This window comes from Solanum stenotomum, chromosome 10, assembly GCF_019186545.1.
Source record: "Solanum stenotomum isolate F172 chromosome 10, ASM1918654v1, whole genome shotgun sequence".
NCBI classification, from domain to species: Eukaryota; Viridiplantae; Streptophyta; class Magnoliopsida; order Solanales; family Solanaceae; genus Solanum; species Solanum stenotomum.
Genome location: NC_064291.1, coordinates 11,301,933 through 11,329,446, shown reverse-complemented (window position 1 = coordinate 11,329,446; position 27,514 = coordinate 11,301,933). Strand labels below are relative to the sequence as shown.

Below are 27,514 nucleotides of genomic sequence, written 5' to 3'. Positions count from 1 at the left end.
GTTCCTAATGCAGCTACGGACTCAATGGTTAATCTTTTGGGTGAACTAGTTAATTCAAAGTTTAACATACCTAAGAACTTCTATCAGGCAAAGCGTTTGGTTTCCAAGTTAGGATTGACGTATGATAGAATTCATTGTTGTATTAATGGTTGCATGTTGTTTTACAAGACTGATAGTGAATTAGAAAATTGTATGTTTTGTGGACATGCTCGTTATAAGAGGACTCCGACCGGAAAGATGGTCCTAGTTAAGGCAATGCATTATCAACCTCTTATTCCTAGGTTAAAGAGGTTGTATGCATCGATGAGATCTTCCCCATCTATGACATGGCATCGTGAATATAGAAGGTCGTCAGGTGTCTTGTCTCATCCATCTGATGGTGAAGCATTTTGATAATGTATATCCTGATTTTTCTAGTGAACCGAGAAATGTTAGATTGAGTTTGTGTGCAGATGGCTTCACACCATTCTCTAATGATGCTTCGACTTATTCTTGCTGGCCAGTATTTCTTACTCCGTATAATCTTCCTCTTGAAATGTCCATGACCAGTCCCTACATCTTTCTAAGTTGTGTTATTCCAGGTCCCCGTAATCCAACAAGTTTGATTGATGTCTATCTGCAACCATTGATAGATGAGCTTAAATAATTGTGGTTTGAAGGCGTTTTGACTTATGATATATCAACTAAGCAGAATTTTGTTATGCGTGCTTTTTTACTGTGAACTATTAATGATTTTCCTACATACGAGATGTTGTCTGGTTGGATGACAGCTGGAAAGCTAGCATGTCTATATTGCATGGAAATAGTAAGGAATTCACTTTAAAGTGTGACTGAAAAAATATATGGTTTGATTATCATCGGTAGTTCTTGCCAATGGACCATGAGTTTAGAAAGATGAAAAATGCATTGAGGAAAAATAAGATTGAAAGTGACCCCCCACCTCCATTACTCATAGGGCATCAAATTTGGGAGAGAGTTTCTCAATTATCTAAAGTTACAGAAGCTTCACCTTCTAGACTTCCTGTATATGGTGTTGAACATAATTGGACCAAACAAAACATATTTTGGGAGTTGCCATTTTGGAAGGACAGTCTGCTACGACATAATTTTGATGTGATGCACATTGAAAAAAATTATTTTGACAATTTGTTTAACACAATGATGGATGTTAAGGGCAAGACAAAAGACAATCCAAAAGCTAGAATGGACATAAAGGAATATTGTAGGAGAAGAGAGTAATGGCTGCAGGAATTACAAAATGGTAAAATAGTTAAGCCTAAAACCAGTTTTTCATTCACATTGGATGAGAAACGTGAAATTTGTGAGTTGGTTAAGAATTTGAGGATGCCGGAGGGTTGTGCTTCAAATTTAGGAAAGTTGACAGATATGAATGAAGGAAAATTGATAAGTATGAAAATTCATGATTGTCATGTATTCATGGAAACTTTAATTCCTATTGCTTTTAGCCATCTACCCGAAAGAATATGGAAACCAATCACATAGATAAGTCTTTTCTTTAAAGATTTGTGTTCTGGAAAGTTGTTGAAGAGTAGTTTAAACAGGATGAAAGAAAATATTCATGTTATTACTACTAAGTTGGAGAAGATCTTTCCATGTGGTTTCTTTGATGTGATGGAGCATCTTCCAATTCACCTTGTACAAGAGACCCGCTTCGGAGGTCTAGTTCAAACAAAATGGATGTATCCATTTAAGAGGTAACGTTGAAATATTCACTAAGTTATATATAATCACCATGCTTTTTTTTCGTTTTTTAACATATATAGATATATTCATGCAGAAAAATTGGTAGTTCCAAGCAAACAATTAGGCAAAGGGGAAAGATCAAAGGATCAGTTGTTCAAGGTCATATTGGTAGAGAAACTGGTGATTTTTATTCTTATTACTTTGGGAATAATGTGTCATGTAGGAGAAATAGGCCCAATCACAATGATGAAGGTGATATTGATCCTTTATTTCCACTATCTCATTTTTTAATCAAAATGGTCGAGGATCTAAAACGCTTGGAAAACGAAGCTTCACTAGTATGGAAATGCAATCATCTATGACACATATTTTGCTTAATTGTCCAGAGATTCAACAATATCTGAAGTAACTGTTAAAAATATGTTATCAAATTACATGCATACTAATAAGTGTTCATTAACTAACGAAATAACTGAATGTACAATGATCAGCTTGTTCGTAAACACATGGGATAATGAAGCCATTTATACGAAATTTTCCAAATTGCTAATAGAATATGTAAGTTTGCAAGCTTACATTGAATCAATAAATAATTAATAATGTATTCATGATATACTAAATTATATAATTTTAAATAACAATATATAGATTTATGATGAATGCTTAAATGTCAAACATCTACAATTAGTGAGAGAAGTTGCACTAGGACCTGAATCTCAAATTCAGACAATGAATAAGTATTGTGTCAATGATTTTTAGTTTCAAACTAAAGAAGTTTGTAGGAATAAGAAAACAAATAATAGCGGTGTTTGCATACAAGGTGATGTTGATGGTACTGGCCAAACTATTAAATGTTATGGTATCATTCATGAGATTATTGAAGTACGGTATTCAGGTTGGCCAAAAAAGAAGATTGTATTATTTCGGTATAAGTGGTTTGACCCATCACATAGAGGCACAAAAGTGGACCAACAATATAATATAATTGAAGTTAAACACAGAAGAAAATACATAAGTTATGATCCTTTCATCATTGCACATAATACTAAACAAGTGTATTATGCTCCTTATCCATTGCGTAGAGACAAAGCTGATCGGTGGGTTGTTATAAAGACTAAACTTGTGGGAAGAATTGAAATTGACAATGTCTTAGATGTGGCGTACCAAAATGAGGTTGCAATTTTTCAGCAACAAGTTGATGTTGAATTGGAAACCACACTAGAACATCCCTAACACATATTAGAAAAAGTATCTAATGATGCGATAATGATAAATGTTGAGGAATAAATTAATCAGGATAGGGAATGATTCATGTGATGACGAAGAATATGACAATGAAAATGAAACAACTAAGGAGGTAGAATGGGAGAGTGATGGAAATGAAACAAGCGAGGAGGAATAAAAGTAGAATGGTAGACTATTTAGCTAGTATATAAGTTATTTATTTTGATAATACTAATTTTATTTAATTTATGATTTTTATATATTATCCATGTAAATTTGCATATAGATGTCATTTGGGGGTGAGGGTGATATATCTCGCGAACATCTTGGAGTTAGCAAACCTAATAAGACTAAAAAGAAGAAGTCTAGGAGACCCATAGATTTTGAGGATATTCCAGAATTTCTTTCTTCTACGCCAGAGCGCATTACTAATGATACTCATTTATTGGTTGTTCCATTTGGTACGGCGGATCTTCAACGATATTATCCTAATTATCGTCGACCAGTCAGTGCTTCCTCTACTTCACAATCACTCCCTCCAGATGCTACAAGGACCTACCTTTACATGTTATTCGTCAAGCACGACCCTTATCGACAAGTAGGTTGTCGGCTGGCCGTACTCCATCTCCCTCTCCATCTCCCACAGGTACATCTCCTCAGCTATCTACCATGAGGATTAGAGATTCTAGTAGTGTGCATTTAGATGTTGTGGCCGGCACACCTCCATTGACTCAGCATTATGTGCATCCTGGTGTATCACCTACACCTACACCTACACCTTCATCTACACCTACACCAGATGAGACGTCTGCTCTAGCAGCGGGACAGAGGAACATAAATGGCAGAGTCATGATTGAGTTGGATGAGTCATCGTAAGTTTGTTTTGTTATCTATTTGTTAATTTATTTTACTTATTTGAGCACCTTTAATATATTATTCATGAACTAACATGTTTATTACGTGTTTTGAAGGTGGTATCCTTCAAAGGATGTTGCCCGGGCTTTAAAAGACTCTGTGAGAAGGTTTTTTACACAGACTTATCACTCCAGGAGTGAGATCCTAAACAGTATACGTTAAAAGATGTTTAATGAATTTAAGGTAAATAATTTTTTAGTTAAGTTTATTAATTTTAGTATCCTTTACTTTTTTTTAATTATCTAACGCTATTCATTTTTTCAGACTATGTGTACTTGAGAACCGAGGTTTAATATGGTTATTGTGATCACATTTGAGAAAAGGGCATCCGCGAGACTGTCTAGCTGGCTAAAGAAAGCCCGAGGTACTGATCAGTGTCTGAGTTGAATATTGCCTCATGTGTTTGATATTGCGCCAATATTGGAACACATATAAGTTCAAGGCGATGTCCGAACAAGCCAAGAAGGCGAGATGCAGTCTTAAGGCTGACTCATTGCACATTGGAGGTGCAAAGAGCGTTAGAATAATTACAAGAGAGATGGTGAGTTCTAATTCAAATTTTTAAATAAATAATTAGTTGATTAATATCGTTATAATATAAATTTCATTTTTAATTATAGAAAAAAGAAATGGGGCTCACTCCCCTTGTACCAGAGGTTTTCAAGAAGACACATGTGAAAAGGAAAGAAAATGAGTCAGATCTAGATGTGTGGGTGGAGAAAAGGACCGAACAAACTTTTGTAAGTTTTTTAATTAATATGAATAATGAATATCAATAGTGAGTGAATATATATATATATATATATATATATATATATATATATAATTTTAATTTTAATTATCCAGGGTATGTATCACCAGTACGTGAATGAGAATCTAGATAGTTCGGCCCAAATGACACCTGAACTGTCCAGTCAAATTTGGACAGAAAAAGTGGTAGGGGGAACACACAATGGTAGATTCTATGGTCGAGGCTCTCGAAATAATGTACAACGACTCTTGTCAGGCTTAGAAGGTATTGGATCGTCACGTCAAGCCGAGGCAATTGACGGTGTTTTGATCGCTGCTATGTCGACACAGATAGAAAAACTAACAGCAACACTGCAAGAGTCTGAGCGAAAAAGAGTTGCTGAACAAGAAAGCATGAGTACGACAATTAAGCAAATCAAGGAACAAGTGTTGAACCTCGCTCGCCGACCTACATCTACATCGTCCCCTATCGAGGGCACTGACGATGACCGTGAGGATGATGATGATTATATAGATTGCACTCCTTGATTATCTTCTATTGCTTTAGTTTATGAACTTTTTTAAAATTTTGAAACAAATTTTGAATGACTTTATAAGTTTTTGTACTGTGATTTAGATGTTTTTGAAGATTGATTTAATTTTGTTGTTTTATATCTTGTGTGGGATGTTTAGATTTTATTTTAATTGATTGGGCTGGTTAAATTTGAATTAAATTGATTTATATTTGCAGGTGGACAGTAGAAACTGGCAGTTTCTGCTGTAAAAAAATGAAGAAAAAAGCGACGAACAAGGTGGTTTTGTTCGTCGCTTTTTCGCAAAAAAAATTTCAAATAAACCCAAAAAAGCTACGGACATGGTCCTTTTTAGTCCATCGCTTTTCTGGGTTTTTCAAAAATTAATGTCCAGAAAATAGACGAATAGGGTCCTTTTGTCCGTCGCTTTTCTAGGATCTTCAAGATTAAAATTTCCAGAAAAGCGACGGACTGTGTCGCTTTCTGGAAATTAAAATAAAAATACAAAAAAAAAACAAAAAGTGACACAGTCCGTCGCTTTTTAGCGATATTGTCCGTCGCTTTATGAAAAACATCAACCCAAAAAGCGGCAAACATGACTGCATCACTTTTCCGTCGAATTTGACCAAAAAACCGATGTAATCCGTCGCTTTTGACAGTTTTTAGTAGTGATATTGAGTGGGAAGTAGTATGTCGCAACTCGCAAGCACCCAAGTTTGAAGAAACAGATATATCCCTGAGGCCGTGATAGATGTTTGTAAGGATCAAAACCGCCAAAGAAATTTTTCTCCATGAACCATCAAGCTTGCAACTTTGAGACACTAGCAGGAAGATAATCAACTTTTTTGTTAGGAAGCACAAACTTGCAAAGACAACATGCAAGAAAAGTTGCCAGATAAGTCTCATCTCAGAGTGATTTTTCCATGCCTAGCTAGACAAAAAGAGTATTCTCCTCTTCGGTTCGTGGTAAAAAACTCATGTCAATATTTCTAGAAAGATCATGATTCGTCCCTGGCTTCATACAATTCTTAAATGTCCTTATTGAAGGCTCAACATATTTTCTTGTTCCTCTAAATCTGAACTTTGTCCATTCTTAAAAGGAGACTTCGTCGATGACACCTTTGGTAAGTCGGTAGAATGCCAAAAATAAGTAGGAGCAACTTTTTGGGAGAAAAGACTTCCTTGATCATCTTCATGTGTCAAACTCCTTAGCTGAGGGTATAACTTTGTCATAAAAGGAATCATGAACATGAAGACCTCCAATGATTCTATAATCCCATTAAGATATAGATAACTCTCCGATAAAGGTACAGATCGTATTGGTGGATGGATGATGATTCTCGCAAAAGGCGTGGAAAACATTTTTCGTTATGATCATACATGAACATTGAAGCAATGATAAGATCATAAGTCTTGATATTGTCCAAAGTTTCCTTGCAACGGGCAAGCACATCTTCTACCCACTCCCAATAGCCAGACATATAGCGAACCTCATCAAACCCGAAAGGAGGAACACACCAACTGCTAAGATTCTCATCACGTCGAGAAGGGATTGCAACAACAACATTTTGATGAGTGGATGACTTCAAGAGGAGAACTTTTTCACTTGTGACTTTGCCAGAGAAGTTGTCCATGATGTCCTTCATTTCTGTTAAAGACCACACTGGAGATGATGAGAAGTGTTTAGCAGCTTTCTAACAAGTGGAAAGGTTCCAATCACTGGAAGATGAACTTTCAAGGTGAGAACTTTGGCACATGAATGTTGCTTATTTTCCGCAATCTCAAGGAAAGAATATGACACCTATCGATCACTAAAATCGATCATCACTGCTTGAAATCAAGATTACAAAACACGACTCTAAAAAAAGGGGGGGTGTTAGTTTGATGAAAACACAATTGGAGAAATTAAAAGACAAAAAAATCAAAAGTTGAGTTCAACATTAAAAAATTCAAAACTGTTGCAATGGAAGAGAAATTTGTCTTCAAATCGTTGTTATATTTAGTTTAGTGTTTCTAGTTCTAAAAAAATCAAACAAATCAAGATTTTGATTTTTTTTTACAATGAGATATGAATTTTACACTACAAATGCACGAATCTGACTGTCAGGAATGGGTTATATATTAAAAATCAAAACTATAGCAATGGAAGATGAATTTGGCCGCAAATCTTTTCTATGTTTTATTTCCATGTTTCTAGTTTCGGAAAAAATCAAATGTCTTGCGATTTTAATTTTACATAATGAGATATGAATTTTACACTACAAACGCGTAAATTTGACCATCAGAAATAGACTCTATATTGAAAATCAAAACTATAGCAATGGAAGAGGAATTTGGCTGTAGATCTTTTCTATGTTGTAGTTCCATGTTTCTAATTTTAAAAAAATCAAACGACTTGCGATTTCAGTTTTTCTTCAATGAGATATTAATTTTATACTACAGATGTGTAAAGTTGAACCATAAAAAATGGGTTATAGCTAAACAATATTTTTAAAGTTACTTGAGAAAGTGCAAAGAGTACTTTTGCTCAAAGTTTTTGATATATAATGGAGGCTATGCCACTTGATTTGATAAAATCAAGCGGCGTCACATTTGAATAGTTAAGCACACTTGAACAACTTGTCTTTGCAGCATCCAAAATTTGGTGTGATATACAAATCCTTTGTGCATTAGAGAGGATTATATAGAGATTCTTGTGATAGATTTCTAATCCTTCCACAGGGAATGTTAAGGTGAATTTGGAAGAAGAAAATTTGATTGGGTTGATTGATTCATCGCCCATTTTTGAAACTGCACAAATATGGAAAGGATGAATCAAAAAGTGAAGGAAAGAAGAATACCTTAATTTAGATTCATTAATATACTTGGATACTGAAGGAAAGTTAATTTTCTTTTTATTTGGTTGAAAAGTCTAATCAATTTTCTTGTTTCTCATTCCTTGCGACAAAGATTACATGAAAAAGATGTAATTGCTCACTAGAACCATCTATTTCAAATAATTATAGAGGGGTCACGTTGTTGTCGAGCAAGAATATTTTTTTAAAAGAAATTGGGATGACTACAAACAAATGATTTATAGTAGCCTAGTTAGAATGTGACGACAAGAAACAAATATTTTTGAAGTCTAAGAAAAATACTGAGATTTCAACTTTCGTCGTCAAGTTTCGGAAAGCCTACACGTCCAGAAGACTCAATAATGAAAATACATTCATGAAGACTTCAACTCTCGTCGTCAAATTTGGCAGCCTACATGTCGACAAGTCTATATAAAAATGAAAACACATTCATGAATACTTCAAGTCTCGGCGTTAAATTTCGACAAGGCTACACGTCGAGAAGTCTCAAAAATGAAAACACATTCATAAATACTTCAACTCTCGTCGTCAAATTCGGTAAGCCTACACGTTGACAAGTCTAAATGAAAACTCATTTATGAATACTTCAAACCTTATCGTCATGTTTCGGCAAGCCTATACATTGATAAGTCTCGAAGTAATGGGCATTTATAGACACATAAATTTTATTAGATTAAAATTCATACGAAATTTGAATTAAATTCATGTGCATTTGAGCTAAATGAATAATTTGGGCTTTACAAATGATTAAGTCCACTCTATTGAGTTCAAGTCCAAGGTCCATTCTACCTTGAAGCCCAAATTCATGACATGTATCACAGTGACAAGGCATCCAAGACCAATAAGATGGGGCCATATGTCCAAATAAAATGAGGTGGTAGTCCCAGTCAAATTTAAGAACCAATCACAGTCCTCCAAGTGTGAAAATGACATTTTTTGACCAATCATAAACAATCTTGTCCACCCCTACAACTATAAATAAGGGATATACGTGACATTCTAAGGGACATTCTGAAAACCCTTCAACAAACATTCTGCAAGGATTTGAGAAAGTTACAACACCAACTACATAACTCTTCGAATGAGCGGTCAATAGAGTTCCTCTCGGAGATTGACTTGAAACGGTAAAGCGCTTCCCGATGTTCCTAGAGATCAACCACATCTCAAGGAGGTCTACATCATCCAACGATTCGAAGACCCTTGAATTTTAAAGAAGTTTAGGAGAGAAAAATCAAGAGAACAACAGAATTGTACTCACACAATTTATCAATAAAAATCACATTTTTCTTTTATTTATTTTTGCTTGCAATTAATTTTCAGCGTTTGCAAAAATTTGTTGTAAACAGACGTCAATTTTTAAAATGTAAAACTTCAGTAGAAGAGTATAAATTAAAAAAAATAATCATAAAACATAGTATTTTGTATTTAAATGATACATAGAAAATGAGAATAGAAAATTGAATGAAATAAAATTGAGGTAAAGTGCCAAAATGAAAATCGAGGACAAGTGAGTTTTTTAATTAAGCCAAAGAAAATGACACTTTCACCCTTAGTATCACACGTGTCAGCTTCTCATTAGAGAGAAGCATGATATTACAATGAATGAGCAAGTAGAGAATCAGTCAATACAACAAGTACAATGTCCAACATGTGGCTCAAAGCTTCTCACTTCGTACTTTCTTCCCTGTCTTGCTCTTTTCTAATCTCCCTTAGATTAAATCGCCCCAACCCCCTTGTGCACTTTGTTTTCTTCGCCCCAATTCATTTTTTCTGTATACACACTGAGAATATATATATAGTTGTAAGGGACATTTGAATCCTCATTCTGATCTGCATTTTCTCTTCGTTTGAATCAAGAAGCCAGTTTTCTTTGTGGGGTTTTCTAGATGGCTGCTATTATACAAGGAATTGGTGCTGCTACTGCACTAACATCAGCCAATTCTTTGGATACCAAGAAGTCACTTTTCGCTAATTCTCGCAGATCTTTGTCAGGTTTGTTGCAATTTATTAGTCTTTTAGCTAGTATTCGAAATTGGGTTTTGTTAGTATTGCTTAAATTTATGTTCTTTTTTTTGTTGATTGTGTTTGTTTGGTTCTGTTTTCTGATTCTGGGTTTTTGTAATCTTTGTGTCTTTTGGTTGTTTTTGATCTGAATATTAATTGGTCCACTTAAAGAATATTTTATTTTCAAGTTAGTGCTTGTTTACTCTCCAAATTTCAATCAATTATCTTCCATTTTTGTGAAATTTATGGTTGGTTTGCAGAGAGGAAAGGAAGGTTATTTGTGGTTAGATCTGATGGGCGTTTGAGCTGTGGTTTGATTGGACGTGGAGGAAGAGCTGAACAATTAATTACTAATGCTGTTGCTGTTAGTATTCTTTACTCTCTGATAATAATTGTGACGCATATGATTGATTATTTACCAGCAGAAATGTGCTTAAATTGGTAAATTTTATTTTCTTTTAGACTTTGAGATTTGGTGTTGCATGTAATTCTTTTTTTTTGATGAAGTAGTATTGCATGCAATTCTTTTACAGGCAAAAGAAGATGCTGCTGCAGCTTCTACTTCATCCAAGCCAGGGTATATTTACTTCTTCTCTGAGTTGTACTTGCATATGTTTATAGTTTAAATTGCTTCCTTCTGGTTGCCACTTCATTTGTCTCTCCTAATGTTTTGTCTTCTAGGGCTCTAATCATCACTTTTTTTTCTGACACTTTAAACCCGCGTGGTGGCTTGTCAGCAGATGAGATTAGTTTTTTTTTTTTTAAATCTTGATTAAGTTGGGCAAGGTTACATTCTTGCCTTGTAAAGGAAGTTGGCTGGTAGGATTATGATTTTTTTTTATTGTATTATTAAGTTTAGCTGCTAATCTCGATGGTGTTGTCAAAGGAAATAGAAAAGTCAACAGAAGTTGCTGTTTTGCTTCAGATGATGCTAATTCATCCTGTGATAAACATGTCTAATTCTGCTCCTTGTTCTGAATTGTGATAGCAGAAACAAAAGAAAGAGTGATGGTGGGAGTGATATGGTTTTTTTGTTTGGATTAGTACTGGGGATATAAATAAAAAATAAGGAAAAGAAAGAAAGGATGGCCTACATGGTGAACAAAAGTTCAACCCTTGTTTCCAACCAAAAGTAGGCGTACATAGAGAAATTCATTTTTAGTAAATCTCATCTTTAAGCCACAAAGGTCTCCCACGGACTTGAGAAAAAGAGTTACACTTTTCTCTCTTTTCTTCTTGTGGTACTTCCAATTTTTCATTTATTATTTGCTCAAAAATTTTGAAGGTTCTTTTTTGCCGTAATTTTTTTGCTATGTTAATGGTCGAAAGAAATGGTTTCCATTGCCATTCCAATAACACTATTTTTGATAAGTATTCAATTAAAGTGATTTCTAGTTATATTGTTTGGTATTGGGGATGGGGTAGACAAAGTTATTCCATCATATATAAATAGGAAATTTGTCCCATCATTGTTGTATCAATGGTGGGATAAATAATTCCAAGACTAATTAATATCCCTAACAAAATGCATGATAAAATAACTCTGCTTTATCCTATGATTATTATCATTTATCCCTCATACCAAGTGGCCCCTAAGAGATTACAATGACAATATACCCAGTGTAGTTCCACAAGTGGGTCTGGGGAGGGGCAAATATACACAGACCTTATCCCTATCTTTGTGGAGTAGAGAGGTTATTTCCAATAGATTCTCGACTCAAAATTAGTGTAATCAAAGCATGATAGAAAAGAAAATAATGATTGCAAAATAGCAAGATAAATAAAGCATATGAAGTAGTATGTAGTTGTAAGAAAATGGAGAATAAGAACTATGCGAATACTAGATAAGATTACTAATTAAGGAGAAGATGAGATGAGGAGATTAGCCCTCTAACCAAACTCTCACATTTCCTCTTCACATGTCTGAACCACCTCAGTCTCTCCTAGTATGCCCACATATCCATTTGGGCATCCTTATCTATGCTACCTTCATCTTTTGAATGTGTGCATTCTTGACTGGCCAACCCTCTACCTCATACAACAGTCTAGGTCTAACCACCACTCGGTAGAACTTACCTTTCAAGTCTTGGTGACACATTTTATCACACAGTACTCTGGACGCGAGCGCCCATTTCATCGTTAATCTTCCCATTTCCTTGGATTATAGACCCAATATACTTTAAACTCTCTCTTGGGTATGACTTGTGTATCGGTCTTCACTTCCACCCCCTTCTCCACTATAGGCATTGCGTCATTGAACTTTCACTCCAGGTACTCTATTTTAGTCCTACGTTTGCTGAACCTGAAACGTTTAGATTCTAGGATTTGTTACCAAACTTCCAGTCTATCGTTAACTCCACCACGTGTCTCATAGATATCAATACAGATCAATACTATGTCATTTGTGAATAACATACATCAAGACGCCACCCCTTAAATATGCCACGTCACTTCGTCCATCACTATGACTAAAAGAATTGTGATGTATGATTGAAGTGCCCAACAGAATAATGTACACCACATGCTAGACTGGACATTTCGGAGGTAGAGGGTGTGATAAGTGGAGTTTTCTGTGTTAAGTCATGCACTAAAAAGATATTTTTGAGGTGATAGGTGGAGTTTTCTGAGGAGTCTGACTTTCCACACTTAACAACCTGGAATCCTAGGAAGGGAAGACATGCTTCTCTTCTTGCCTAGCAACAAGAGAGGTAATATTGACATTTGAAGATAAGGCAGAAAAGACTTTTCTCTGTCAATCACTGTTTTCAAAAACGTTTTTTGAGGCGAGTCCCGCGCGAGTCTTGGGGCGGGGTGCACCAAAAACGCACTGGGGCGCAAATGTAAGGAGTAGATCCATAGGGTGTAAGTCCTAGAATTTGGGGCGTAAGCTTCTAGAGTAAAAATGTAAGCCTTGGGCGGAAAAACGTATGCTCTGGGCATTTTTTTTTGAACCTTTTTGCTTTAAATCATATTTTTAATATTGGTGTAATAATATTTCTCAAATAGTAATTGTAATACTTTTTTTCTTCATTATTGGTGATTAATACCTTTCTCAAATAGAAATCATAATATATATTTTTATATATATATTGTAGGTTATTTAATAAAATTTATTTGTAAAATAATTGAAAGTTTTACTTTTACCTTTTTTTTTAGTAATAAAATTATAAAATTGAATATACATAAGTCTACGCCCCGTAGATCCATAAGACTTACTCCCTGTGTCTCGGGACTTGTGTCTCGCCCCGTACTACATTAAATGTCTCGCCGCACGCCCTCGCCTTTTAAAACACTGCTGTCAATTGGTGCTTGTCCAGAAGAAGATGTGGACCATCTCCTATTGCAGTGTCGTGCTGCTACTAGTTGTAGTAAATGGTGCTGAACTGGTCCAAAATGCCACGGACAGCGTTGGGCGCATCAAAGAATTTGTTGTGCAACTGGACTTTCAGAAGAAGGATGGGAAGACGTAGGCATGGTGCACCTTTAGCCCTAGTGTGAGTTCTTTGGAAGGAGAGAAATCGGAGAGTGTTTATAGACTGATTTGACTATCCAACTCTAAGAGATTGACAATCCAAAAAGAAAAAAATAAACCTTAGATGTTGCTGTGAGCCTGCAACTATACAACTATTTTATGAAGATTAATTTGTATTTCTAGCTTGTAAGGATCTGATGAAGTTTTAGTTTGTGTCCTTACCATTTATTTAATTTCATATACACCTGACAGCTACCATAAGGGCACAACTGTATTGAATTCTTAGAATGCATTCTACTTTGCACTCCATTTTACTGCTTGCTGCTTGGAACTTGTCATGTGACTGGCTAACAAAAAGAAGAGAAAGAATACCACTATAGGATCTCTAAGAAACACCTGAGACCAACATGAAATTTCTCTCTTTTTTTTTTGATAACCGATAAATCCGTCTATGTCCCGCCCTTTGGACCAATCATAGCCTTCTAAACTCGGTGGATAATGGGCCCGCCCCTCTACCCTTCTCCACTTAAATACCGGGCTTCGCTTTGCATGGTGTGGAGCTTGAACCTGTGAACTAAGCCACAAATCCTCCACCTTTTTCCACTCGAGCTAAGCCTTGAGGGTCTCTCTTTTGGGATCTCATCATCTCCTATTCTTAATGATAAACAAATTTTCTTCAACTTTATATGGATTCATAGAGGCCCTTGCTAATAGTGTTTGTCAACCCTTGTTTATTTTTAGATCCTTACTTAAAGGCCAAGTTTTTGCCTTTTTGTTGTATTTGTAACTTCTTACTGACCTGCTTAAGTATTAATTTTGGGTTGTTTTTGTTTGAATGTTGTTGTTTAAGGTTGGGTGTCAACAGAGTTTTTGTTTTTGTTGTGATTGGGGGCTTGAATTGTGTAAAAGGCTACCCCTATGACCAAGTTACCGACCTATAACTCCAACACAAATCTACTTTTACGTATTGGGATGTAGGTCAAGAACTCTTTGTTAGTGTTTGTCAACCCTACTTTATTTTAATCTTTACTTAAAGGCCAAGTTATTGCCTACTTGTTTTATTTGTTCGAGATTTTTACAGTATGTACAAAATGCACATACATACATGAACTATAAGACAATATGTATTATTGTACTTGTACACATATCATATGTGTAGTGATTGTTATGTGTACTTGCAATAAAATTGTGCCCAAGTATTTTTTGTCTTGATTAACCGTGGTGCACTTGCGGGAAACTCCTTGCCGAGGGCCTGTGCACCCCCGGGATTAGTCGGGGCTCAAAGAGACTCGGACACCCGGTGCAAATCAAAAAAAAAAAAAAAAGTATTTTTTGTCTTGATGAGACTTCATTTTTATGCTCTCTTTCTAATATTTAGTAATTCTTGTAGAAATGGCAATTGAGGTTTTGTACTCCTAAAGTTAACACAATAGAAAACAAAAACCTGCAAAAATTGCCATTAGTCGTATCTTTATTTTTGTGTGTGTGTCATACCTCTAAGAAAGGAACTTATCTATTCCATTTCAAATATGATGATTCAACATTGTTGGTCGATGGAGTTTGGACTTGTCATGTATGTGAACTACCTGATTTACATGTCAACACCATATCAGTTCAATTTGGGTCAAAGACATTTAGGAATTATAACAACATAAAGCAAAATGGTGAGTTGATCATCCATATGGAAGATGTACTTAGAAGTATCATTAAGAAAGGTGCGTTGAGGTTTGCTTTCTTGGTGTAATGTAGAATAGAGATTTATGATATGATGGAGACCTCTGTTTCTTTTATCAATGATGCTGAGCTGAAATCAAATGCTTTTTGCAGTTCTGTGAAGAAGTGTTTACCAATTATTTGACCTAAAAGGGGGGACCAAGCAGTTCTGGAAACTGCTACAAATGTTTAGGGTTAGTGCTGCAAGTTGTTTGCTAGCCTTGAAAAGTTTGGTGCCACTGTATGTGTATGAGATGCAGAGTGCTCTCTGAGATGGGAATTAGAGCAGTAACTAATGGGCCTGGGGCATGGGTGTTGCTTTGGTACTTCCGAGAGTAGAATGTTCCCTTTGTATATGTATGGGAGAATGTACTAAGTGGAAAAATAGAAATGTCCGAATGGGTCTTGGAAACACACTAGAACAAGTATGCTGCTAGGAGGAACTAAAGAAGCATAGGAATCAGAACTTAACCTTTGAATCATGGCAGTTAATGTAGAAACACAATTATGTGATAGTTGTGGAGAACTAAAATTCATTTTTTGGAAAACAATGGGCTGAACCAATGGTTTGTGTTTGTTTGTCTATTAACTGAAGTTCGAATTCCATGAGTGTATGACAGAGGAGATGTTACCCTGTGACTGCCGTGATCTATGTTCCTACAATAACTGGTTAAGCAATCTTAAATTTTAACATCAGAGATCCCTCTGAAGATTGTCATTGATGTCTTTATTCTTGTCGAGCGGAGTTGTTCAAAAGGAAGGCTTAAATCTTTTACAGGAAATTTGGTCCCCTTTCCTACTTTAAACTCTTTGGGACTTTGATTTTTTCTTTCTGCTTTGCCGGATTTTGAGGTTCTAATTACATTAATTATTAGGGCCACCAGAAGCTAGTAAAGAGATCCCTTTTTCATTCTCTCTTCCTAATGCATAAGATTCCTGGTGTGGGATTCCAGGAATTTCTGTTACTTATCTCCTCGTTTAAGGACTGAAGAGCTCGTTTAGTTCTGATGGCAGTCATAACAAACATTGTTTTTGGATATATATGAGTTACCTTTGCTTCCTTGATGGTGTGTTCCTAATTAATGGGGATGATTATGTCCATGTTCAAAAGATTTTTCAGTGATTGTGCTTGCTTAATCATTAAACTCTAGTGTCAACCACTTGCTACTGCATGCCCAGTTGCCTCAGACCTCTGGAATATGTTTTGTTGTTTTTTTGGTCTATCCTGGGTCATTCCTTTCTCTGTTAGGGATGCTCTTGAAAGTTGGAGTTCACGGTAAGTTGACAAATCCATCAAGTGTATGTCGATGATGATCTGCTCTCTTTTGGTGTTTGTGGACAGAGAGGAACAAAAGATGTTTTGATGGAATTTTAACTTCTAGAAATCTTTTGCGAGGCAGATGTCTAGTTAGCCTTTTTAGCTGTCCAAATTGACCCATGCAAATAATGTAGACCTCTTCTTAGATTTTGTTAGCTCTATAGTTTAGAAAGAGGCTACAAATCCTTTTATGTGACTTTAACTGATCTATCCTTGTAACACTAGCATCTTGTTGATGCCTTTAAATGAATCTTACTTCATAAAAAAGAAATCATTAAACTTTTATCATTGAATAGATCTTTGTTGGCTGGTTGGATATGCACCTTTTTTCACATATTTTTTTTATCGTCGATCATGGTGTGAACTATATTAATTACTGCCCAACTGCTTGCTTACTGAATGTTCTTTTTCCAGCTTTCTTTTTACTTGATCTCACCACTTGTTTGATTGAATGTACATCTTTAGGCATGAACTGTTGCTCTTTGAGGCCCTCCGCGAAGGTCTTGAAGAAGAGATGGACAGAGATCCCACTGTTTGCGTAATGGGTGAAGATGTTGGTCATTATGGAGGTTCATACAAGGTGACTAAAGGCCTTGCCCCAAAATATGGTGATCTCAGGGTTCTTGACACTCCTATTGCTGAGAACTCTTTCACTGGTATGGGCATTGGAGCTGCAATGACTGGCTTGCGTCCAGTTATTGAGGGAATGAATATGGGATTTCTTCTTCTAGCCTTCAACCAGATATCTAACAACTGCGGTATGCTCCACTACACATCTGGTGGCCAGTTTAAGATACCAGTTGTCATCCGAGGTCCTGGTGGAGTTGGTCGACAGCTTGGAGCAGAGCACTCTCAACGCCTTGAGTCATACTTCCAGTCAATTCCTGGAATCCAGATGGTTGCCTGTTCAACCCCCTACAATGCCAAGGGCTTGATGAAGGCAGCTATCAGAAGTGATAACCCTGTGATTCTGTTTGAGCATGTTTTGCTCTACAACCTCAAGGAGAGAATTCCAGATGAAGAGTATGTGCTGAATCTTGAAGAAGCAGAGATGGTACGACCTGGGGAGCATGTAACCATTCTAACTTATTCCAGGATGAGGTATCATGTGATGCAGGCTGCAAAAACACTTGTGAACAAGGGTTATGATCCTGAGGTCATTGATATTAGGTCTCTGAAACCGTTTGACCTTTACACCATCGGGAAGTCAGTGAAAAAGACTCATCGTGTGCTCATTGTCGAGGAATGTATGCGCACAGGAGGTATTGGTGCCAGCTTGACAGCCGCTATTACTGAGAACTTTCACGACTATCTAGATGCCCCAATTGTATGTCTCTCATCACAGGATGTGCCAACCCCATATGCTGGGACGTTAGAGAACTGGACTGTTGTCCAACCTCCTCAGATTGTTACTGCAGTTGAACAGCTTTGCCAGTGATCAAGTGGTAGAAGTCTTGTGATAATCATGCCATTATGTTCGGTTGCTTATGTCATAATTTAGGACTCAACTTCTGATCGATTTTTATTGTCTGATTTTGCTAGAGATTTTAGTATTTGGAACTTGCGAGTCCTAGTTAAGGTGATATGTTTATTGCTTTGCTTTTCTACCCACACCAAAATGGTGCTTGGAATCTTTATGTACTGGTAAGGTAATTAGACTTCATGGAAACATTATCATTGTTTTCTGTCGTTAAAGATTAAGATTTAGGTCTATTTTATAATCAAAGCTGGAGTTGTCGTGCATTGCTGAAACCATTAAATTTATGTCTTCCAGGCCAAGGCTTATTATCTGCCTTTGGCTTAGCAGAAAAAGTGTGTACTTTACAGCTCAGGGTTCATCCTTTGTACTGAGTGATTTGCATGAGCTTGAGCTAACATTCAATTTATAGGGTATTTGGATTGGCTTAAGAGTTGGATAAACCTACTTTTAAGTCAGTTTTTGACTTTTGGAGTGTTTGACAAATATAAAAAATAACTTAAAATAAGTCAAAAATAACTTCAAATAAGTTAGAAAGTGTTTGGCTGGGGTGTGGGGGGTGGTGTAGATGGGGGCTATTGGGCGGGAGTGGGATGTGTGAAGGGTGGGGAGGAAGCAATTAATGTGGAATGCCACCATGGAACTTGGTTTCCCTATTTGGGGAAATCATTTTTTTTTTTTAAATTTTAAAGGTATTTGTTTTCCTAGATAAAATATTTTAAAGAGATTTTAACCAACAAAACATTGAGAACTATAAAACTTTTTATGGAAAATGTTTTCACTATATCAAACAACCCTTATTCAAAATGAACATACTGGATTTCTAACAATAGCCAAGTTTTAAGCTGTGTAGTTTTTGTTTAGAATGAGGATGGAATATAAAAGTTAGTTTGTACTTGAATGAGGATATACAAATACAAGTCAGGATGTACAACACCATGTTAAGATAGTATTGTTTCAATGAATGGTGGGGACTTTGAGTTCAGGATATGACTTAAATCACCGACAACAACTACCAAGTAACGTGGTCCACCAAGTTTAAGACAGATGAGAAGAATTGTGTCATGTGTCACTTAAGTTTTGTTGTGGATTCGAACTTGAGACTTTTCTTCTGGTTATATGACCATTATATTGGATATGAAATGAATTTTTCTATCATTGAGTCCTATTGTGTCATGGGGACTGTGCTGAAATATAAGTAGCAAGCATAGATCTTTTTCATGTGAGATATTTATGGATGACCATGGTATGCCAGTTTCTTATCTGTTAATCCATCTGATCAGATGGTCCACCCTAATATTGTGTGGATTCTCCATTTGTCTTGACATACATGTGAATTTTCTTAAAAAGGTGACCTACCTATACCAGGTATTTCGACTCAATCATACCAAAATACAACTGTGTGAATGCGTTCGATCAATATAGGTCCACACTCCACACTAATTATGAAAGGCTAAAAGAAACCAGAAAACCATGTTCTCAAATATTCATTGTTAGCTTGACTAGCTCTGAGCCATTTCCATGATCACATCATATCCTGCTTGTTTCAACACTCCACACTAATGTGTCCTTAACTACCCCTTGAACCTTAAGTCTCATAATATCTGAGGTTTATTTGTTCTGTGTGGGACAATCTATTTACTTTTCCATTGTCATCCACAGAAAAAAAGAGATGTGCTTTTGACAAGTAACATTATGAACAATTCCCATGCTTTCCTATTTGCCAACAAATTTTCTCCCTCATATGTGTCTTTGGCCCCTTCAACATCTAGTAATTTTAGGTGTGATCTACAAGTTATTGTTTTCAAATGTGTTGGAATTAATGCATTCACACCTTGATATTTAGTTTTTCAATACCATCTCTTAGTTTTTCGAGAAGTCTTTTAAATTTGTAATACATATATCTAGTAAATTGTGATACTTGTATCTAGTAATTTGTGCAAGACTTTTGATTTTATATTTTTAGTAGTATAAATAGAGATGTAATTGATAATTGTAATTATCTCAAGTGGCGTTAAGTACCCTATATAAAACTTGAGCATTCTCTAAATAAAGTATTATCCTTCTATATTACCTACAAATTGGTATCAAGAGCAGATTTTCGTTCTTAATATGGGGTTAGGTGAAGAAAAAAATAGGGCATCCAAAACAAATGAAGGTGCTGATTCTTCAATTGTTCTTACTCCATTTTTTGATGGAAATAAGCTGAAGGTTTGTGGACTATTGTTGCAAATGGCTTTGAAGAGCTAGAAAATGATGATGAACTTATAGCAGGAGAGATGAAAAATCTTGAGGCTAAGTATTGTCAAGATGCAAAAGCCTTGAGCAAAATTCAAATGGGAGTCTCAAGAGCATATTTTGCGAAAATTGCTAAGTGAGACTGCAAAGCAAGCTTGGGAGTCTCTGGAAACTGAGGTGTATGGTGACGAAAAGGTACGCACTATAAATATTCAAACTCTTAGAAGAGAGTTTCAAAATTCGAAGATGATAGAATCTGAAAAAATAGATGAATATTGCACAAGAGTCATGAATATTGTTAATGAAATGACAAATCATGGTGATACAATCTAGACCAACAAGTTGTGGAAAAGATTCTAATTAGTGCCACAGAGAAATATGAGTATATTGTTGCTATCATGAGGAAACAAAAGATCTTTCAAAGCTTTCCATCAAAGAGCTAGTTGGATCATTTCGTGCACATGAGAAGTGAAGATTTTTTCGTGAAGATCAACCTAAAGAGACGGCTTTTCAGTCTAAACCAATGAGAATTCTCAAAATTTCTCAAAAAATCAACAAAAGAAGAATTACAATCCAAAAAACAAGCAGGATCATTATGGTTCTTCTAAGAAGGTTGAAGAAAAATGTGAGAAAAGTTCTATTCTTTTTTGTAAAATTTGCAAAAAGACTAATAACAATGCAAAAAAATGTTGGCACAAAGGCAAGCCCCACTATAACTTTTGTAAAAAGCTTGGCCACATTGAGAAGGATTGCTGGCACAAGCAATGGGAGTAAGCAAATTTTTGTGAAGAGCAGGAGCAAGAAAAAGAAGAAAATCTTTTATTTGCTTCGCAATCTAATGCTTCAGCAAAAAGCAATGAAAGTTATGTTGATAGCAGTTGTAGAAATCACATGTCTAGAGATGAAAAAACTTTCCTCTCAATTAATAGTAGCATCACAACTAAAGTTAGAATAAGAAATGGAGCCTGAGTTGATGCAAACGGTAAAAGTACCATTTCAATCAAAATAAAAGAAAGCGGTAGGCAAATTCATGAGTTCTTTATGTTCCTGACATGGAAGAAAATTTGCTTAGCGTTGGTCAACTCATGGAAATAGTTATTCTCTTGTGTTCAGATATAATTATTGCAAGATTTATGATAAAATTGAGTCAAATCAAGTCATTGTTAATGTAGAGATGATAAAAAGAATTTTTCGTTTACAATTTCATTACAATGCATTCAAAAATGAAGTTGTAGATGATTCATGGCTATGACACAAGAGATTTTGTCACTTGAATGTTCCTGGTTTGAAGCTTCTCAAGGAAAAAGACATGGTGCAAGACCTTCCTGAGATACGTACTGAGATTAAGGTAGAGAATACTTCTATCATATCTTTAGATGTATCAAATCAAGAAGAGGATGAAGAAGATGTCCCTCTAGAAATATAATTGACATATAAATGTAGAAATCGCAAAATAAGATTTAAGATGAAGATATAGTCAAATAAGTCCCCATTACAATCCAAGTCCATAATAATATATAGTCGAAAATAGAGAAACAATCGAACTTGGAGGGAATAAGGAAAAAAAGGAGAAATAATAGGACTATTTTTTATTGATATAATAATATATTTATCATCTAAACTAGGGTTAGGGATATATTTTAATTAATTAAATCTTAGCCATTAAATCTGATCTATGCCATATGTCATTAATCAAGACTAGAACTTGGAGTAAATGGAGACAAGCGAAATTGAGAGGAGCCGGATCCTAAAATATTTAGTTTCGTTGCGTATTCTAACATTAAACGAATACCACTTCATCCAATACCTAAGAAACGAAAATAGAGAATAACGAATAACTTCTATAAAAAAAAGGCAAAAAAGATAACTCCCTCTTTTAATAGATGTTTTGAACGAAAAATTTATAATTTTTCACTTCAGATATACAAAAAATAGATTTTCAATGCAACATCCATAAAACAAAATTTTAAGTTCAAGTTCAATAACAAGAGTTCAGATTATGTTAATGAATAATTTATATATATATAGAGTCTAATGGAATATATACATGAAATAAATTTATACAAAGTAGGATCATATATATGTAGAATTATATAATATGTATATATACATTATTCTAATAGTATATATACACAATATATGAGAAAATATATCAAGCCCACCGTAAACTTATGCCTTATTTTCAAGTAGACATGTAAAGTTTGTAGGCCCCTATTATCTCATAAATTGTTTTCAACCAAACTAAATATATCATTTTCATCCATTTTTGCACTTGATGTGTTCTCATGTTGAGTGCGTGAGTATTTTAAAAAATAGTGTCGAACCAATATAAAAAAGTCATGTGGCATTGCAAATTGAGTTATTCTTAATAAAAAAAAGATCCATCTTTCCCAAATCAATTCAAACACCATTAACAACCATTGAAGTTTGTTGGAGTGTTCATGGGTGAGTCAATTGCAGTATTTCTCGAACTTCAATTTACTATCATAAGACGAGTACTCTGTTAAGTCATCACCAATCCCAGGACTCGTCATCATTTTCTTCTCCTATCGTCTTCGTCAGTACGATGGTAGGATTTATCATTGTCGACATTTTTTGGTGGAGATAATGCAAAAAATATAAAAGTGAAAAAAAATGAAGAGAAAGAAGGTCAATGCTAGCCGTGATGGAGCTAGAATTTTTAATAAAGGGGTTCAAAATATGAAAAGTAAACACACGAACTAACCGAAAGGGTTAGACATCTACTATATATACATAAAAAATAATTTCACCTATGTATAAATAATACTCCATCCGTACCATTTTATGGGAGGTAGTTTGACTAGGCACGAAGTTTAAGAAAGAAAAGAAGACTTTTAAAACTTGTGGTCTAAAATGAATGATAGAAATTTATGTGGCTATAAATCATTTCATTAAAGGTAAAATGGATATTTTAAAGTTAAATTGTTACTTAATATAGATATGTGTCATTCTTTTTTAGACTAACTAATTCTACAAGAAAAAGGATCTTTAGAGACCAACTTTTAGGGATGAGTCCAAAATTCGGTCCATAAAACTATACATTTAAAGACAAGAATATTTAATGGTCGCTGATTCTCAAATTTACGGACGGAACATAATTTGGTGCTAAAATAATAATACTATACGGTCCCTAATTCACTAATTTCAGCAGTACTAGGGCTTTAGCCTCCTAAAAATAGAAGAAATAAAAAAGTGAAAGCACTCTCAAAATATCACCTTCAAAATTTATAAACCCTCTCTTCTTCGACAATTATCGTTCCTACCATTAAAGTATTACCATGGCATGAACTACTTGCGTTCTCTTGTATTCTTCTCTCCTTCGTTCTTTAATTTAACAAGAAAAAGACAACTAAGATGGGGATATATTGAGAAATAATCCCAGAAGCCCTAGCCAAATCCAAATCAATCTCATGGTGGTCAGGATATCTGCAGCTGATGATTTTAAAGTTCTTGAGGTAATTTTCTTTTTGGACTCTATTACTCCTTTTTCCTTCTTTGATATCCTTAAGGGACGAAGGTAACCCACATCAAGTTTAGTTATTTTCGTAAATCTTTTTCACTTTTTATGATCTTTTGCTATTTTTGTTCTCTTTGAAATTTATGGGATCTATTCTAAGGGAAATCTACATATGTATAGTGGAAAAGTTTACAATTTTAGCTTAAACTTTACAAATGTTCTTTGAAATTTATGGGATCTGTTCTTAGTTGCTTTTTATGTATAATTACAAGCTTGATTTGTCTCTCTTAATATTTGTTGCTGAACTTTCTCATAGACAAGCTAAAAATGAGAAAAATCAGAGGTGTTCTATTGTTCTTAGTTGCTTCTTATTTATAATTACAAGCTTGATACATCTCTCTTAGTTTCTGTTGCTGAACTTGCACATAGACAACCTACAAATGAGCAAAACCATAGGTGTTCTAGTGTTCTTAGATTTTTCTTATGCATAATTAGTTCGATTGTACCTTAGACTTTAGTTGTTTAACACTTTTTGACTAATGGCCGGTGTTATGTGATTTCTATAAACAAAATATTTGTACTTCATTGAGGTGCAGGCTTGTTCCCTGTATATTTTCTTTTAATGTGTGAATGATTGAGTTAATTGTATGTTTAATGTTTTACCTTTTTTCAGTAGTATTGATTGAATCTTTTCTCAAGTAGAGTTGGATTGTTAACATTTTAGGTGCTTTAGTTCCTTTATTGAGCTATGTGTTAATTATTCTGGTTTCTCTGATCTTAACATTTCATTCTCTTAGCATCTTATGCTATACATGGATCAATTCTGGATGATTTAGTACTTTCAATGAAACTCCATTGGTATGATTTTGTAGACATTAAATTGATTTCCTTCGTCTCAAAATAAGTGTCACTTAAGAAAACATCATGTTCATTAAAAAATTAATAAATATAATGTATAGTTACTATACTACACCTATTTAATAGATATTTCATGAGAATTGATTGAACATTATTAAGAAAATTAAGTATGATGATATAAGTTGAGAAACATATAAAATTTTATCTTGAATTTCTAAGGTGACACTGTTTTGGAATAATTTTTTTTGTTAAAGTTGCACTTATTTTGGGACGAAGAAAAGACATATTACTATAAGAGAATAATTTCTCACTATGTTATTCTTATTTTAGGGAAGGGCTCACATTACAAGAAAAGATGGGATGATGACATGGTTCCTCAATTAAGAGCTCACATACTGATTCATTATATAGTATGTATGTCCATTAAGCTGCCTTTTTCTTATGCCATGCTTAGTCTACTGGATATTCTTACTGACTTAATGTATTGTGAATTACCTAGCAAACTCAATTAGTGTTTGATAATCCTGTGAGAATTTTCTTTTTTTCAATCATTTTGAATTAAACATTCAATTTTCATGCTTTATAACTATAGGTGAATTTTTTGCTATCTTTTCTATAAACACGTTCCTCTTGTTTATTTGTAGATGGTAAGATTTGATATTGTAATCTTTTCTTGTTTTTTGCTTTTTGTTCATATGGATGCACACAATCTTTGGGCTATGGGGTAGTTGAAGATGCTACTGATAAGATTGAGGATCTACCAACTAATGATGGTCCCCTGTTTTCTAACAAGCTTTTCTTCATCATCTATGGCTTTATATTTTTGTCTTTCATATATTTGTTTTAATTTTTTGGGTAAATAATTCCACTTTCCATTTAGTACCTCTTATTTTCTTCCAAATACACCGAGATTTACCATTTATGTTTTTATATTCAAGGTTGCTTTTAGTTTACTACCTCTCAATTCATATTCTCTTTTAAGAATATGGGCAAGTGTTTTCCAAGAGGGTTTATGGTAGAAATTATTTGTTTTCCTTTATTGTTATCTATGATAACTTAGTGGTTATCATTATCGGGTCATTGCAGCGTTTAGGAAAATGGTAGCTTCACTACTAAATATAAAGTACTTGTGTTTCAATGTCCAGAAGTGAGAGAGGTGAGCAGAAGTGGGTGCTTCAGGAGTTGAAGGGTGAAGTGATCACAAGCGTGAGATGACCAGACGTGTAAACTTCTTGTTTTAATATTTAATGCTGGACTTTTTCTTAGAAAAAACGGTACGACGAGCAGAAGCGCACTTTAATAGCATGTGTTCTCTTCTTCTTCTCTTCATCATGTCACTACAGTAAGAGGCTGGCAATTTATTTTTGTTCAATTCTTGGTTGTAGTCATAGAACTATTTCTCTGCATTGGTAGACTGTTTATTGCACTGTTCTTTATTTTTATTCATCTTGTTTTTCTCATTTAATAAATTAATGAAGCACCATTAGGCAGTTTTTCTAATTTTGTTTTTCCTCTTAACAGTAATCATAAAAAAAACATGGACGACCCATCGCGTTCAACATTATTTCTCAAGAGTTTTAAGGCAAGTATCTACTTCAAAGTCAGTAACTATTGAACCTTTTACCTTATTTTTGTATGTATCGTGCTAATTATTGAGTAGCTTGAAACAACTTGAAATTACTATTTGGTCATTTAAGATAGAAATACAAAAAAAGATTTACCTGCACATCTTTATAATATTTGTGGGAGTTGCAGCTTGCTTATTATGGAGCTTCAACTTTCAATACTATGAAGAATTAAACCTTCTTACCGATTCTTTAAGAGTTTTTTGAATACATCTTTATATGTTTCTCATGGAGTTGCACTTTATCTATTTTGAAATACATAAGAATCTTTCGCATCCTCTAACTCTAGGATATACCCACATAGTGATGCTACATTTTTTTCTTTGGTAAGTTTTATAGAACTAGTAAAGTAGTTGATCCAATTTTGTAAGATGTGATACTTTAAGACAATGAAGATGACACAAAATAGAAATTTGAACTCTTTATTTATTTTGTTTAAGGCTTCAGAACTTACTTGCTTTGAGAATTAATTGTGTGCTCTTAATAGGGTTAGATCATCAGTTGACTTATAAAATATGTTACTTCTTGTATTTTGTAAACTAGAATCCTCTTTGTAAGTACTGGCCATTAGGTTTATTAAAGTTGCACATCATTGAGCTTTTGCATTTTGGATAAAACATTTGTTATGAACATGCTTGTGTATCATCTAGGTTGTCAATTAAGAAGCTCCCTTGATGCTGAAATTATATTCAGGACATTGGCCAAATTTTATGTCCTTGACCATTGCAGGTGCATTAAACTACTGGGTTTCATCAACAGACTGTTGACCTAGCAATGACGATAAATGTTAGATCAGACACTAAATTTTCACTCTCTTGGACTTTGGCAATTTCTAGGACCTTACACTAGGAAAATATGGACTTTGCTCCATTTCTACATGGTTTGAATCAGCATGAAGCTCAACTCTCCTCTATAGACTTGACAGAAACTGGAGCTGGAATTTCTTCCACCAACTACTGAACTTGGCACTTTCCATACATGAGAATTGTTGGTATAGGAACTTATAAGACCCTAGGCAGCTGGATAAGCCAATAAGGCATCTATATTTATATCATTTGATATAGGATGTTAGTTTCTTCCTTCTTTTTATTTATTCTATAGAGTAGTTCTGTAAACAATGACTTTATTGCTGTATTATGGTGTGTACCATTATCGATATATATATATATATATATATATATATATGAATGAAAACAGATTATGATAATATGTTTTATACGCATTTGATTATTACAGTAAAACTATATTATAATAGTGATCATAATTTTCTGGTCCTAAAAAGCCCAGTGTACTGGTGGCTGATAATTTGTAAGCACCAATATACCTTATATACAAGGACGAGTAAATGTAGTCCCAAAAAGTAATTTTAGG

At 34.6% G+C, this 27,514-nt stretch overlaps 3 protein-coding genes and 1 long non-coding RNA gene across 4 annotated transcripts in view; 3 read left to right on the top strand and 1 right to left on the bottom strand.

The window, feature by feature from the left end:
* The first annotated feature begins 4,288 nt into the window (after positions 1-4,288).
* LOC125842728 (uncharacterized) lies at positions 4,289-5,121 on the top strand. Its single transcript, XM_049522055.1, has 3 exons — positions 4,289-4,384; positions 4,464-4,583; positions 4,705-5,121. Exons 1-3 carry the CDS (start codon positions 4,289-4,291, stop codon positions 5,119-5,121), a joined length of 633 nt encoding a protein of 210 aa, XP_049378012.1.
* Positions 5,122-9,618: 4,497 nt separating this feature from the next.
* On the top strand, positions 9,619-18,193 carry LOC125878341 (pyruvate dehydrogenase E1 component subunit beta-3, chloroplastic-like). Its single transcript, XM_049559578.1, has 4 exons — positions 9,619-9,952; positions 10,225-10,328; positions 10,498-10,541; positions 16,933-18,193. Exons 1-4 carry the CDS (start codon positions 9,847-9,849, stop codon positions 17,903-17,905), a joined length of 1,227 nt encoding a protein of 408 aa, XP_049415535.1. The 5' UTR covers positions 9,619-9,846; the 3' UTR covers positions 17,906-18,193.
* LOC125878340 (9-cis-epoxycarotenoid dioxygenase NCED2, chloroplastic) overlaps positions 17,583-27,514 on the bottom strand; it is a 785,333-nt gene continuing 775,401 nt past the window's right edge. Inside the window, exon 2 of the mRNA XM_049559576.1 lies at positions 17,583-17,996. Within this exon, the coding sequence (XP_049415533.1) occupies positions 17,958-17,996 (39 nt within the window). The 3' untranslated portion in view covers positions 17,583-17,957. The remainder of the gene's footprint in view (positions 17,997-27,514) is intronic.
* LOC125878344 (uncharacterized) lies at positions 23,396-26,146 on the top strand. Its single transcript, XR_007447747.1, has 3 exons — positions 23,396-23,658; positions 24,849-24,928; positions 25,664-26,146. It is a non-coding gene; the product is annotated as an uncharacterized LOC125878344 (long non-coding RNA).

Bases quoted from the DNA above. Each gene is read 5' to 3' on its own strand.
- LOC125878341 (XM_049559578.1), top strand. From the start codon at position 9,847: ATGGCTGCTATTATACAAGGAATTGGTGCTGCTACTGCACTAACATCA. The intron at 9,953-10,224 runs GTTTGTTGCAAT...GTTGGTTTGCAG, and splicing joins TTCTCGCAGATCTTTGTCAG to AGAGGAAAGGAAGGTTATTT. The intron at 10,542-16,932 runs GTATATTTACTT...GTACATCTTTAG, and splicing joins TCTACTTCATCCAAGCCAGG to GCATGAACTGTTGCTCTTTG.
- LOC125842728 (XM_049522055.1), top strand. From the start codon at position 4,289: ATGTCCGAACAAGCCAAGAAGGCGAGATGCAGTCTTAAGGCTGACTCA. The intron at 4,385-4,463 runs GTGAGTTCTAAT...TTTTAATTATAG, and splicing joins GAATAATTACAAGAGAGATG to AAAAAAGAAATGGGGCTCAC. The intron at 4,584-4,704 runs GTAAGTTTTTTA...ATGTATCACCAG, and splicing joins AAAGGACCGAACAAACTTTT to TACGTGAATGAGAATCTAGA.